Consider the following 15,779-nt stretch of genomic DNA (forward strand, 5'->3'; position numbering starts at 1 on the left):
TTAATAATCGAGAAATTCCTGCTTTGGCTCACCTGCAAGCCCGTGAGTGTAACTAGAGGCTGCTTGTACTCCTGTAAGGTTACCCTCTAAATGCCGTACTCTGTTTCCTGGTATCCCGGGGTCTTGGCAGGGGCTGGGGGGAAGCTGAGCGGGTCGCCCCTCGCGAATGCAGCCGAGCGTTTGCTGCCCCGGTGCTTCTTGGTGAGAGTCCGGACCGGCTGTCGCAGCTACAGCTGCACCAGTTACACCGCTCTTCCCGCTGCGGCCCCGCAGCGCCGGCCGCCCCTCCCGGGGCCCAACTCCGCCGTTCCCTGCCGGACTACGAATCCCAGAAACCTCCGTGCCGGCTTCCCCCCGCGAAGGCCGCCGGGGCTTGTAGTCGGGCGGCGGGGGCCGGGCGAGGAGGCGGCGGCGGCGCTCCGCCCCGGGGGAGGGACGGCGCAAGGCGTGGGGGACACGGGAGACAGGTACCCGCGGGCGGCCCCTGCCAGGCACCTCCTCGCTGCGGCCGGCCGCTGGCTCCGCGACGCGGCGGGGCGACCTGCGAGAGCGGCGGAGCGCGGCGGCCTCCCGCGGGGCCCTGAGGCGGAGCAGCGGCCTAAGGACGCCCGCGGCGGGCTCGGGCTCTGAGGGGCGCCGCGGCCGCGGGGGGTGCCGCGCCGGCGGAGTCTTCCTCGCCTGGCCGGGCCCGCTCCTCGCCGCTCCTGACGGCGCGGCTCCCCCGCGGGAGGGACGGGGCGCCGCGGGGCCGGGACGCGCCGGTGGCCGCCGCCCGGCAGCGGCGGTGCGCGGAGCGGCCCCCCGAGGCCGCCGCCGGGAGGAGGGAGCGGCGGGGCGCGGGACTCGGCGCTGCCCGCCCGCCGGCTGCGCCCCAGCGGAGCATGCACTGACTGCCTCGGCTCAGAGCCATCCCAGCCGCCGGGGTGCGCGTTGCATGGTGTGGGGATACACGGTCTCGATAATAAATGATAGAGGATACAATGACTTTGCTGTCTCTGCTGGGTCGGATCATGCGTTACTTCTTGCTTAGACCGGAGACCCTGTTCTTGCTGTGCATCAGCCTGGCCCTGTGGAGTTATTTCTTCCACACGGATGAGGTGAAAACCATTGTTAAGTCCAGCAGGGATGCGGTGAAGATGGTGAAGGGCAAGGTGGCCGAGATCATGCAGAATGACAGGCTCGGGGGGCTAGACGTGCTGGACGCAGAGTTCTCCAAGACCTGGGAGTTCAAGAGCCACAACGTGGCTGTCTACTCCATCCAAGGCCGGAGGGATCACATGGAGGACAGGTTCGAAGTAATCACTGACCTGGTGAACAAGACTCACCCCTCCATCTTCGGGATATTTGATGGGCACGGAGGAGAGGCAAGTGCTCAGCTGGAAAAAAAAAAAAAAAAAAGCAAAAACCGACAAAAAAAGGGGTGGTGGTGGGGGAGGATGGTTACAGGGCAAGACGTGGATGTGTTCTCACTCACCAGGTTTGTACGGTTATCTTAAGACGTTGGGGGGAGGGGGGATATCTTTGCTTCTTGAAGCAGGGAGGAGGGAATTTCTAAATAGGGATTAATTCCCTTTATCTCTTACTACCCCTCCCACAATCAGCACGGTAGAAATGTGTTTATACTCCCGCTGCCCTTTACAGTAGTAAAGGTTTAATTGAAGTAAAAGCTATTGGAAGTGGCTTTTACGTGCGTGGAATAACGATGATGAACACAAACTCCCTGGAGTCATCTTTTGTTACAGCGAAGTGTGGTGTGATCTGATTTTGGCACAGGGCAGGGCTCCCCCCTCCTGTCAGGAGCTGCGCTCATCAGCGGCGTTAGAGAGCAGCCCTCTTAAAGACAGGCATGTGCATAGCCTTAATGCTGGTGTCTGTAAAATGTGCCTTCGCAGTAATTCACTCTGGGGTGAAGACCAGTGTGTGACTGAGTATCATGTTTGTGAAATGCATGTAGTTTTTAAGTCGTTACAACTATGCTGTCATACTTGTCCCCTCTCTAGTGGGAAGAGGGGAGACTGTCATCTTGAAACTTTCTGCTGTTTAACCTCTCAACTTTTTTAGGCAGGGTGATTTCCTTTAGGTTGTGCTTTGTAATTAGTATTACGACTTGATGGGATAGTTGGTTTGTTTCAGATGATGACTGTGGAAACTATAGTTGCCTCTTCTTTTAGGATTGCAGTGCTGCCACGTAGCTTTTTGTATAGCACAAAGCACATGTTTCGTAACTGTGGAAAAGGACAAAGAATTTGCCCTTGTGTGACAGATTAGCTCTGGCAACCATTATACTGGGTGTGAGATTACCTGATGGGTTTTGCTGGGATGATGGAAGGTGGAGAGAAATGCTGATGTTTTTAACGTATATACTCCTGCCGAGGAGGGGTAAGGGAGCAAGAGAGCTTGGATGTTCTTCCAGCTGCTTTCACAGATCAAGTAGCCAAAAGTCCTTCCTAGAAAAGCGTTGGCAGTGACAACTGGACACTAACGGAGCACAAGGATGGCAGCTGCTGCCCCTCTAAACCTGTAAGTGCTGCCTGAAAGATTCGGGCCTTAGGCACATATTGACAAGCTGCTCTGCTGCTGCCTGTGAAGGGAGCCAGTCGTGTGTCCTCCTTCATTACCCCAGAGTCTTGTGTCTTGTCCCCTTTAAAATAATTCAAACACCTTGGATGTGGAAAACTGTCAACTTCATAAATAATTCTGGTCACGACTGAGCCCTGTTTCCTCTTTGTCTGATGTCAGTGGGGGCACAGCTGTGCCAACTCTCACTGGCATGCTTGTGCCACTTCGCTGTTCCTTGGCCTTCGAGGAATGCAGGTAGAAATGTGTCCGTGTCACAAACTGGTACACACCTTCTGAATGGACATCAGCTCTCATTCCTGTGCTTGGTACAGCCGGCTCTTTTGTTTTCTGAAGCTTTGGGTGGAAAGTGCTTGTGCTCTGTCTTCTGCCGTTCTTCCCCATTGTTTAAACTGACAGCTCTCCTTGTCTGAACTGATCAGCCAAACAAGTTTGCAGGAAGATCTGTGTCATGTTTTTAAACAGCGTTCTGAGATCGTTGCAGATAGAAGTGTGATATAAGAGGATGTGAAGTGTGAAAGGGGATGTTCTTTCTTTCTTTGGTATCGTATATATATCGTGCCCTACACTTCATTGCAAACTCAGTATAAGCCAAAACTAACAGTGAGAATAGCCAAATGACAAGAATGTGCCCAATGTGTATTTTTTGCTACTTTGTTTTGTTGTGGCTTTGGAATTGCATCCATAGGATATGTTAATGATAGCACTGGATCTGTGGAAAGCTCATTTGTCTTTTGTATTCCAGTTCCTCGGAACTTGATCTAATTGATTAAGTGGCAAAGTACGAGGCGTTTATATAAGAGGTTGTCATCTGGAAAGGTTTAGCAGATCTCTCTCCAAACCTTGCTAAAGTTAGTATTGGAAAAACGTGTGTATCAGTATCATTTATCTATTTATGAAATCCCCAGGTGTTGTTAGTGGCCTTCACTCCTACAAAAATAACTGCCTAATCACTGGGGACACAAGTAGTTTCTAGCTTTAGATTTTATGTAAAGCTGAGGAGAGTATGAACTGTGCTGTGCATACAGCAACAATAAATCAGGAAAAAGAGGTTTTACTCTAAGCAGGTTCTCTAGGTTTGAATAGAAAAGAGGAGAGAGAAGAAAGAACAAAAATTAAGGCTCTTATTTAATCTGTTGTACGTGATACTAAATTTCAGGTCTCTATTTGAATTGGTTTGCTGAGAGTCTTATTTTTATTTTTTTAGCAAATAAGATAAATTACTCTCTGCAACACTTCACCTACGTATGTAGCAAAGCCTTTGGGAAGATTAAATTTTTCATATTGGCTCCCATCAAATGTCTTCCTGTGTATTTAAGGAACAAAGAACTGCTAATCTCTCGAGTTCCATGTGAAACAAACTGTTCTATATGGGGGAAAAATGTTTTTCCAAAGAGACAATACAGCAAATGAGATGCTAGATTAATTCTTTCCAGCTCTATGCAAGGGAGTGTGTCTCCATTAATTACTTCCTGCCATATCATGTTGAAGTGGAAGGATAGGGAAGAATGATTCAAGTAATATGAATTATCGTGTAGTGCTAATTCAGGAAGATTCTGGGTTTTTGCTTAAATCTTGCCAACACTTTGCATAAATTCTGCTTTTCCGTTTCATGATTTCCTCTTCCATCTTACAATCTTAGCCTGAAGAGCTTGGCAGCCATTTACTTAAATTTTGTGGCTGGCTTGATGAGAAAGCAATAAACAAAAATAATTATTAACGCTCTGTGGGGCTGCAGTTACTTGTCAAAGGAAATGATATTTCAGAAATAAAACTTGCTATGTGGTGTGTAGTGTTAGTCTCCCTTTTAGGAAGAAGTCAGTATGTATCTTGAAGATTGGATAATAATAATAATGCAAAACAGGTGGGGGCAAAGGGACAGGCTGAGTAAGAAGGAAGAAAAGTTTCTGCCCCTGTTGTCACACTGAATGACTTTGGCCAAAGGAGGCTTCGAGGTGATCTAACTTAGAAAAGAAGCGAGGAAAGTATTTGGCTGTTCTCTTAGCAGCTTCTTTACAAGGCTTAAAGGTGACTTGAGTGCCTCCCTGCCTTCCCCTTTTGAAGTTTGGGGGCTTTTCAGAGATTGAGAAGCTGCGAACTACATGAATGGTACAACAACAATCAGTGAGCTTGAAAACTGAGGAAGGAAAGTATGATGCTTCCTAAGAGTGATTTAACTGGTTTAACTAGTATTTACTCGAGCATTCTTTTCTCAAATATTTAAGGTTTAAGTACTCTGTTTAGTGAGATCTGGGTATTAGACAAGAACAAAGTAGCTCAGCGCCCATCTGCAGTTTTATGGTTATGGGTATGTCGCATATCATTGTTGTTTCCTAACCGTGTGAGTGAAGACTTTAAAAATAATTATAGTAATAGATAGTACCTTACATGCTGCCTGTGCTTGTTTGTGGTCGTAAACTGATGTGGGTAACGACGGTGAGAAATTAAATCTCAGTAACTGTCTCGTAAAAGGTGTTGTGCTTATTTTTACTGCTTTTAGCCTCCGTAAATAGGAATATGGGAAGGCTTGTTCCTTAGGATCTATAGGTGTGGGTAGGAGAATTTTTGTGTGATAGAATTGTTTTTCAGAGTTGCTGATAGTGTTGCAGTATATGAAATCCACCTTTTTTATTTTATTCATAGCTAAAGGAGAGATTGGGGATCTTAAGTGTGAAAGGAGGGAATTTGCTGTGTAAATGGCTAATGTTCGTTACCACAGAGTCACCTCACGCTTTGTGTGCCACAGGACCTTGAAATCAGCAGCAGGAGCTGTTGCCAGAAGTCTCTGGTTACTGATTAACTTCCAAAGACAAAAAAAAAAAAAAGGAAAGGTCAGAAGATAATGGTGAGAGTCCTTACTGGCCTTGTCTGAGCCTATGGAAACGTGAATGCTGAGGTAGAAGAGGGCACCATGCCAGCTGTGTTCAGATGAGCTCGCTGTGCATTTAAAGTAGGGGTACTTGAAGGCATGATTAATTCTTCCCTGATTTATTGGGGTGAACTTGTCATCCTCAGGCCTGCTGCAACAAACAAGTTGCCGCAAGGTTAGGTTGGGAAGGGAACTTCTGAAATGCCATGTACTGTGATAGTAGCTTGTGTGTATGTGTGTTCTCCTCCTCTAATGAATATGAGCTGACTGAGTCTTCAGTGAAGGTGAATGGGTAAACTACCATAACGTTATCAAACGCTGAGGGTGTTGGCAGAGCTGCTGGAAGTTGTACTGTCAGAGTAGGGCATGGTGTCCGGACACTTGTGTTCCTATCAGACTTTTAACCCCTTCACAAACCGATGACCTAAACTCACCTGTGCTGTGACAATGAGCATCTTTTCAGGCATTGATAGGGGAAAACTTACTCCATTTAATTGGAAGTGATGGTTGGCGGTTGGAAGATACTGTTTGCCTTCTAGCAAATATGATCTAATGAGCTAGTATTTTTTTTTTTGCCATCTTTGGATTATTTTTTTCTTGTTTCTGATCCCGATAACAGAAGGTGTTCATGCTGTGTTGAAAGAGAAAGCTAACCATTCTGGGTTTTCTTCCTAAATTTAAAGGGATCTGCTGATTCTAATTCAAAAGCTGTTCCTCTGATACTGAACTACTTAAGAAACTTAGTGATGAAAATTTCTCTATCATGTGTTTGAGTAAAGGCTGTTAGGGATTAATGGCTTGAGATTTTCTGTAATTTAAGAATAAATCAAGCAACAGCTTCTTTGAGTTTTTTATGGATGTTACAATGTAGTTGTAAGGTGAAGTCCTTGAGGCTTTGCTGGTTTTAAAAAGAAGCTGCTGGGATGGTTTTCCTTTTATAGTGATTTCTTTCAGTTTCTAATCTAGAATCTTCTGCAAAGTGCCTGAATGTTTGAATAAATATTTACATAGGTGAGGTCATGTTGATACGCAAGACTCAAGTTTGCTTATAAGTTCTACATGAGTGGCCTTAAATATCCTAAAATGATATATAGGAACATTTCTGGCATTTTGTTTAGTTTATGCAAGTTTTGATTCTTGGAGATCATGTTACAGGGTTATGATTTTCACCCTGCAAATCTCTGCTTATTTGATTTTTTAGGTCTATGCTGTATGCTCATTTGTTGTAAAAAAAGGACTTAAAAATTGATTAAAATGGCGTAAAAACATGTAATTGGAAGCAGGAACTCTTATCACTGCCATTCACAGCTGTATCATTGGGTGAAGAATTGAGTCTTTTTCAATTTTCATAAAAATCAAAAAGTCAATTAATTTTAAATGTAGTCTGCCAGCTTAGCTTGGATCGCTGCTTCCATGTTTGGGCACACAGGCAGCCAACTGACTGCCCCTGGTTTAATTAAATCAATTTTGATTCTTTCAGATTCTGAAAGTCATTTAAGTTTCTCTGTGAACTTAAGTAGCTCCATCGGAAGTGTTTGTGTGCTCTTGCTGTGTGGTTGATGCTCAGCAGCTTATCCAGCACCGTAGATGGGGAGGATATTTCACAGCTACCCAACAGGAATGTTCAGACCTCAGTTATTAGAGGGCCTGACGCTTTTTAACTTGATACCCTGTGGTAATGCTCCTGGGGCCACATCCTTAGATACCTCAGCAATCTCTAAAGATGGATCAAGGCTCAGAAATGAGCAACATCTTAAATAGCCTGAGAACGTGCTGATTTGTGTTACTGATGCTGCTTAGCACATAAGATAGGTGATGATGAAGGCTTGATAGCTAGTCCTGTTTGACCTGGGCTCCAGCCTGGATGTATAATAAACATTTAAAAACAGTTTAGGGGCAGTAGGATTTTTGATAGGTTCCATTCTGCAGATCATAAACTTAGACATTTTTGTGTTTAATGGTATGAGAGAAAGAAAATTGAGGTTATTCTTTCACGTGGGGTTAGTTAAAACAGCAGATTGCTCTAGCTCTGCCTTGAGTATCATGCTTTCAGTAGCTCTTTTGGACCGGAGTAGTATTTCTCCTTCCTTCCTGTTGTTAGAGATCCAAATATTTACGGTGTAAAATGTTCCTTAAAACTGAATTTTGGCTTCCGGCAGTTTCAAACAATCTCCTGGCATAGGGATGCTTTGTTTTGCTGCTGCCTAGATTTTGCCAGTGGCTGCAGTTCACCACATCTTGGCCCTGCCAGGAGGCCCCCATGCTAGTTACTGGGTTCTCACATACTGGGTCTGGCACCTCTAAATTTTCCCTTGCTCTTGGGACCCTTCAGCCCTGTCCCCCCTTGCTTGGTGCATCTAGTGTTGTTGTTGTCTAGGCTCAGTCCATAAATGTTCCCTTGACAGAGGTGAAACCTTGGGCAGTGCTGCACCTTTCCCCCACCCCCAGGAGCCTCTGAACATGCTGATCTCTTTGGAAATGGTCAAGTTTTGTGACCCAGAAAGGCAATCTCAGGGTAACGGGTGCTCATGTGTGCTCTTCGCTTTAAGCACAGCCTAGATATTGACAGGTCTAGGAAAAGGAACAAAATGTTTATGTACTCCTTCCATAGTGCCCTTTGGTTTGGATCTCTGCCCTTGAGAGTTCCCACAACTAATTTAATGGCAGCAGCTGCTATAATTATGCACAGAAAGTCCTACGCCTCTAACTCCACTTCTTCACTCTAATATTTGTTAAAACCTTAAAGTTTAAGAGAACTTATGCACTCTTTGGGCCCACCCTACTCTGTGCCCCCGCAAAGCGAGCCTCCTCACCCATGCACCCGTGTCCCTTGCTGTCCTGTGCTTCTGTACCCAAGCATCCCATGAACCTTACACCTTCATCCACTGAAGGGATGCTTTACCTCAACAAGCCAGGTTCCATTTACTCATGCCAGCCCCTGGCTCTTTGCAGCCAGTAGGTCCTCACCTGTGCTGGGACCCAAGCAGACCCAGAGGGGTGTGTGTCAGCAGCAGCTGCCTTTGCTGGGTGCTCGGCCTGCATCTCAGGCGGGATGCCAGAGACAGCAGTAACATGAGCTGTAGCTGCTCACACCGTGTGGCACATCCGCCCTGATTAAAATGATGCAGGTGTTCCTAGCAGTGTGCCCTGGTTTGAAAACTTCTGTACCAAGTTCAGCACGTCCTGTGCCACCACCTCCCAAAATAGGGAGTAGGTATGAGTGAGGCTCCTGTTCTTTAAGCCAGTTTTTGTAACTACCAGTTCCCTTCTGCTGCTGACTTCCTAGTCAGGTTCATGTTATCATCCACACTCAGTGACACTGTCACTAGATACCAGTCTAGCTGGACAGACCAGTTTCTCTGGCTCATGGCCAGCCCAAGAGGTCTTCCATGTAAAATAAGATTGTGAAGATTGATGACCATTTGTCTTTATTAGCCCTGTGGAGTTTCAGTTCACAGTGAAAGTAATTAGACAACAAGGACAACAGATAAGCAGAGTCCAAAAGGAAGCGTTATCCTGACCAAGATGTACATACGGAGTGCTGGAGATCTCCAAGCCCTTGGAAGTTGTAGGCAGAACAAGGCATTGCAACAGGCTAGAGAATTTCTTCTTTCTGGCTGTTAGTGTGTTTTTAGTCCTGTTGTGTTTAGCTAGACTTCAGCTAGTGTTTTTATTAGAGCAGTTTAAAACTTACTGCTGAATGCAGAGATTTCTATTGAAAGCAGCATAGCTTTCATTGTGATTTACAAGCAGAAAGGTTTGCAGATGCCAGAATACTAGTAAATATTTGAGTTGGGATAAAGTAGGGGAGACTGGTGAGACTGTGCAAACTGTGGTGTAAATAACTGCCCATTTATGCTATAAGGCCTGATATTTATATGGCAAAGCTGTTCTTCATCTGGTATAAATGAACTATCTTGATTCTTTCAAGAAATAACAAGAACAAAAAGTGCTTCCTAAGACTACGCTTTTGGGTCTAGAGTAACTTGCAGGCCATAAAGTAATCTGAGTGCAAAACTCTACCTTTCTGCCTTTGTAGAAGAGCTACTCCAGGACAGTAGCAAGTTGGGGGCAGTGCGCAGCACTGAGCTGGGACAGGCTTGGGCTCTGGGGAGAGCAGTGTCAGAATTGCTGCAGGATGTAGCAACGTGGAGGAGGTGAGAGGAAGAAGCATCGTTCTTTGGGTTGGGTGCCATAACAAACTTCTGAGAGCTGCGTGGCAGCACAGAGTACCAATCCTACTGCTGTTGATACAAATTGATTATGATGCTGAAACATTGCTGGCTCTCATCATCTCCGACCTTGTCTGATTCACAGCTGTGTGAGCAGCTGACATCTCCAGCCAGACAATCAAAGAACGTGTTTTAACTGCTAAACCACAATGCAATTATCCATAGCACGTCATGTCGGCAAACCTCAAAGCTCCCCTGGAGAAATGAACATTTATTTGCATTTACTTTCAGTGCTAAAATGTTATCCCTTGCAAATTTTTTCATTGTGATAAATGTTGAAAAAGCCTTTTTCTTTTTTTTTGCCCCAAAATCCCCTTCAGGGGTAAACATTTGATTTTATTAAGTTCTGTTATAATAGCTAAAACTGTCATACAGTACTGCTTTCAATCAATACGGCTTTTTAATGTACTAAATCTCTTTACTTTTTCATTCTCTACTAGATAGAAAACTGCTGGAGGGCATGAAACATTTATTCTGATAAGTGAAAGTGCACGGCCCATAATATAGTTCTCTGGTGTGCCACGGCTCACTTGCACTTCTTTAAACTTGCTTTTTAAATGGGAACATGATTTATTTGCGGGTACTCTACCTCAGAGTTACCCAAACTTCCCCTGAAATGTGTTTCCTCCAAACACAAGCTGAAGCTGAGATGTTGAGATATTTAATTCAATGCTGATCACAATCAGCTCTCTGAAGTTGTATGGTTCAAGAGTAGAAACTTAGTGGGGGAGTAGGAGGAAGGGGAGGACTAAGCACATGTGTCATCTTAGTTTTCTTAATGTTTGTAGCCCTGAGCTTTCATCTACTTTCCTGCATTTGTGAATATTTTTTGTTTTTTCTCGTTGTGGGTTTCTGGTTGGTTATTCTTTTAATTACCTAGGTCTTTTAAAGATGTACAGGACTCTATGTAGGATAGCAAAAGTACTTGTGATGTTTATTTTTTAATCTGATGTATATGCAATGTGGGTTTACTTCTGCTGAGAAGCAGGGGAGTTGGATAAGAGTCTGGGTGATCCCACTGAACAAAAATAGTGTGTTCATTAGTTACGTGCTCTTGCTCATCCTAAGTTCAGCCCTTCATTGGTATGGAAGAAAAGGGAAATCATGAAGGGAGAAGTAGGAACATAAGTGCAAAGTAGGTAAAAGCAGTTTCTAGTTGATGAGCAGCAATTCTGGGAAGGAAATTGAATCTCTTTTCCCTGAAGTGGCATTAACTGGGAGACACGAAACTGACTGAAGTCAGTAGAACTACAGTACACGTAGATGGTTGTGTTATAACTCTCATTCTCCCATAATTGAGATCACACAAGATTTTGTTGTGAAAGGCCTAAGATAATGGTCACCTGATACTGGGGTGATGATGCTCAGCACACCTGATCACAGCTACTGATGTGAGGACTAAGGTCCCTTGGGTGTTTCTGTGGGCAGGGTGCTGCTGGGATTCCCATCGCAAGGAGGGCAGGGTGAATTGCCTCATGCCATGTACTCACTGGTCAGGTGTTGGAGATGCAGTTAACTGTGAACTATGACAAGGAAAGTAATTTTTTTAGTTAACTGCTTAAAAAAAAACAAACTGTTCCTACCCTTTCTGTCGATGCAATTGCAAGCATCCAGTGTTCTTACCAGAATAACATGGCACAGGGACTCTGATGCACGAGGAGCGTGAGGGAGACAAGCGAAGCTTGGAACTTGAAGACAAGAATGTGAGTAGAGGAAAAAGGGGGAGTGACGTGGGGTTTTTTGCATCATAGCTTGCCTTAATTTTGTATTGCTGTACAACTTGGCTGTATTTAATAAGACACTGTCTTAGCAAGATCACTAGGCAGCCATAGGAAAAGCACTATCAGTTTCAATGTGCTGTTGTTTATATACTGCCTGAGATGAAAACCTGAGAGATGTATGCGTCAGGGTTATTTCTGTGGTTTAGAATGAATACTGTTTTACAGCTCTCTGCGTGTTTAGGAGAAACAGAGAGCATGAGTGTGCATTTTGGCAGCATTTCTTTATGGCTCTTGAAAGAGCACTGACAATTTTGTAACTCTGGATGCTCTGAAAACTAAACTTTGCCCTCTTTGTTTCTACTGATGGTCACTGGTTTGCTGGCACGTATCAAGAGTCCTTATTGCTCAGGACTTAGAGAACAAAATGCAGGACCAGCTGCCTGTTTCATAGTGCCAATTGGCATCAACACATCAGAGAAGAACTCCAAGTAGCTCCTCTTCTTGCTTATGTTTCATGCATAAATGCTAATGTGAGGTGCTACATTAATATACAAAGAGATTGGTATGACAAACTTTTTCACTTTGTGAAATGTTTTATGTTTTCATATAAAATATATCACTGAAGTTTGACTTGTTTCAAAGGGTACTGTTACAGTTGTGGTTTTGGAAGGCGAAGTAGAGTGATTGAATTCTCTGTGGATGAACGTTGCATAAAAGATTTGTAATCTTTGGCAATTAGAAAATTGTTGCTGAGGTTAATGGTGATATTATTTTTAACTTTGAGGGCAGGAGCAATCTCCTGCCTCCGGGATAGAATTATTTCAATCAGTGCTTTAAATAAGCACTTTCTGTGATGGTTTAAATTGACAAACATTTAAATCATCAACCTGATTTTTTTTCCTTTAGTATTTATTTTAGCAATTATGTATCCTGATATACTGATTCACTTTTTTAGTATTGTTTCTGAAAAGGAGAATGGTATTTATTATCAATTATTTATTTGTTTGGCAAGGGTTTTTTTTCCCCTGTTTTTGTGTGGATATAGTAATTCTAAATAAAAGAACAAAAAAAATAAGAGGCCAAATTATGTGTCTGCATTTGTTAGAAGCTATGGAATGACTTGCATCTAGAACTAATCATATGCAATATTTTAAGCCTCTGGAGGGTGAGTTGATTTGAGAGACACTTCTGGGACTTTTAAGGTCAGCTTTGTGATGGAGGCTGCCGTATCGAGCATCTTTTCCTGAGACCTGGACTCTGTGGCCAGATTGTTCATGATGAGGTCAGGTACCATCTCTTCAAACTCTAAGTAGTTACAACTTCAATTAGAGCAGGACAGACAAGATTTGGAAGTAATTCTACCTGATCAAGCTAAGCTCTTCAACAGAATAAGGTAGTCAATACCTTCAAAACCCCCATGGTTTTAGCTGCTTAGGAGAACCTGCCCGTATCTGTAGAGATTCTTTGCTTGAGTATTGGTGTCCTCACCTGTATGTGCTCAAAAGATCTGTCCCAGCAGCTCTGGTAGGAGCTGGTACCTTGATATTACGAGTTCAGTAACCAAATTTCTCTTTAACCTTCAGAGGCAAGCATGTACCATTTCTAATATATTCTAATATATACATAAAGCATATATTATCTGTATTCTAATATATACTCTATATTCTAACATAATTATTTTAATTAGTTATCTTATTAAGGTTTTATATTCTAAGCCTTTGACATATAAATTTCATTAATGGTTTTATTTTTAAATATCATGGTGAGTTTTTAAATAGCAGTTTTTATCTAACTTACCTCCCTCCTGGTAAAGGGCAGAGCTAGTCTGCCTGCTAGTGACACAGGGCAGCTCAGGACAGTAGCTGCAGACTGGTTCATGCTGCAGATCTCCATGTGATGACTAGAAAAATACTCTGAGCAAATGAGAGTGTCTCTTGGGATGTGTTGGGTTTTGCACTCCACTTTAAGTTGCCTGAGTTGGAGTTTGTATATTGTTCATGTAAACTTTCAAGACTGGCAGCTGAGAGAGCTGCTTCTAGTAAACTGTAAACAAGGCGATGATGCTATGGAAGCCGAGCCAAAAGAAACTGTATCCAGCTGCATATTGAAATTAGTTGTTCAGATGTAGGTTTTAAAAGCTTTTTTGGCATGTGGGTTGTGTGTCTCCTATTAAGGAAAAACCTGACTGTGAAGGAAGATGAAAATCATGTTGATGAATAATATGCAAGGCCATAACCTCAAACCTATTATAGTCAAGAGAGATATTTTTACTGGAATGTTTTGTTGCTGAGTTTCCCAGCACTTCCAATTGATAGGAGAGCTAAATACAATTCCAGTGACAAACACTGCCTAATTGAGATTCTTTTTTAATGGACAGATTGAAAACTTTGTCTGTCACAGTGGCTTTAAACCCACCTCACAGTGCTTCTAATTCAAAGTATTTCAAAGTGTGTCATGAAAACATATAATACCTCTGTGAACAGGTGTTTTCAGATCATTTTACAGGCTTAAATTTCTGCTTATGTCCCTTGGCTGTCAGTAATGCAACTGAAAATAGAACTTTACAGTCCCCCTCTCCTTATTCAGGTGCAACTGCTCCTTCTTTCTCTGTTGGACACAGACATCATTAACTGTGTGTCCTCTGTTATTTAATGTAAAACCATCACTTGCCTGCTAGGTTTTGCAGTGTTCAGGTTCATTGCTTAACGTGGTTATCAAGAATAATGGCACCCATAAGACCAGCAGCATTGATGCTTGTTTCACATCAGTACTGGGGATCGTCATTCATGCCCAAACCGGGTTACTGACACATCCCTGTCGCTGTGAGAATCCCTGATTTGAACCTGGGGCAAGTGTTGTGCTACTGTTGGTTCTATTTTCAATTAATTCTTTCAGCATTTTGTTGTGAAACAGAGTTTTTGGTTTAAAAAGTGATTTACATAGCAAGGTGTGAGTGAGAAGATGGCCAGCTGCTAGCCATACCCGCTGACTGACCAGCTCTGCTGGACATGGCAAGGGTGAGGAGCAGAACTGGTTTCTTAAGTGAACTCCCAGTCATGGTGGCTAAGGTTTGATAGCTGAAACTTGCTGTGGATGTCACAAACTCATCATGCACATGACCTCTGAGTCTGTCACTGGAGCTGGAGGGGTTTTCCCTGGCAGCTTCAGGAGACACAAGCTCGTGTAACCCTTTAACTGCATTAACCTCAGATCATGCAGCCCTTATCTACTGTGTGGAGAAGCTAACTTAATCTCTGCACTCACCTGCTTCTCTGCAGGGGGATTTAGTGTTCTCTTTGCCAACAACAGGAGTTTTTCAGTGTAGGGAGCTAATGGCAAGGCTTGAGAACTTGGCATAAATTGTCCTCTCTGGAGCAACATAAAGGAGAGTCACTGCAAGCAACCTATTGCTTGCGATTTAACTGCCGCAGGTGTTGCAGCGTGGGTTCCTGAGGCAGTACTCATTCCTCTCTCTAATTTTCTGGTGTTGAGAGTTAAATGATCTCAAAGACTAAAATCTTCTGGAAGCTTTTGATCCAGGAAACAAAATTCTAAGAGGCTGGGGATGTGAACACAGCAGCAGTATGGAGGTTGGAAGTGAATATAGGTAATATTTTCTGATTTAAATAGGGAAAGAAAAGTTAAATTAGGGAACATAGCAAGGTTTTATTCTTTCCATGAAAATGTCCCAGAAGATCTAGTTAAGTGTTTTTTGGTTTTGACTTTCAAAGTTAGATTAATAAAACATTTAAGACCACCTGATCTCCCTTGCATTAAGGTGCTGTGTTGCAAGAAAATTGCCATCAGCAGTGAGGGGAGTTCCAAGGTGAAGAGGGACGAGTTGGGAACAATAAAAGCAAATTAAATGAATTAAAATGGGAGGAGGGTGTCTGTGTTTTACCATGCTTCTGTGTAGCCGTATGAGGAGAGGAAATCAAATAAGCCAAATGAAGAAAGTTTGTGGATACCTCAGCTGAATCTTACTCTTGCCTGAAGCTTATTGCTTACACAACAAGGACCTACAGGCATTATTTCTGTGCAGCAAGAATTAGTGAGGGGAAAAAAGGCAAGATCATGAGCGCTTGAAAGCAGCTCATATGTAAATATTTTGTAGGGAGAAGTAATTAGTGGTAGGAACGAGCTAATGCCCAGGCCCTGAACTGCCAGAGAATCTAGATTCCCCAATAAACTGTTTCAAAATGCATCGCCATTGCCTTCTCACTTCAATCATTAAGCTCTAATACTCGAGAACTTATTCAGATGTCAAAGTTCAAGAGCCTGTCATGAAGCTGTCTTTATAGCAGGAAAATGAGTCCAAACACTCCAGGAAAGATTTTTTACTCATCTGTCTCTACGGTTGCCTCTGGGAGCACAGTTCCC

At 43.5% G+C, this 15,779-nt stretch overlaps 1 protein-coding gene across 1 annotated transcript in view; it reads left to right on the forward strand.

Annotated features, from left to right (window-relative positions):
* Nucleotides 1-1,010: 1,010 nt before the first annotated feature.
* The window catches only part of PPM1L (protein phosphatase, Mg2+/Mn2+ dependent 1L), a gene marked incomplete at its 5' end in the record, with an annotated part of 84,993 nt that continues 70,224 nt past the window's right edge, over nt 1,011-15,779 (forward strand). The window contains one exon of the mRNA XM_084267576.1: nt 1,011-1,364. Within this exon, the coding sequence (XP_084123702.1) occupies nt 1,011-1,364 (354 nt within the window). The remainder of the gene's footprint in view (nt 1,365-15,779) is intronic.

Source organism: Gallinula chloropus, assembly GCF_964237585.1.
Source record: "Gallinula chloropus genome assembly, chromosome: 8".
NCBI lineage: Eukaryota > Metazoa > Chordata > Aves > Gruiformes > Rallidae > Gallinula > Gallinula chloropus.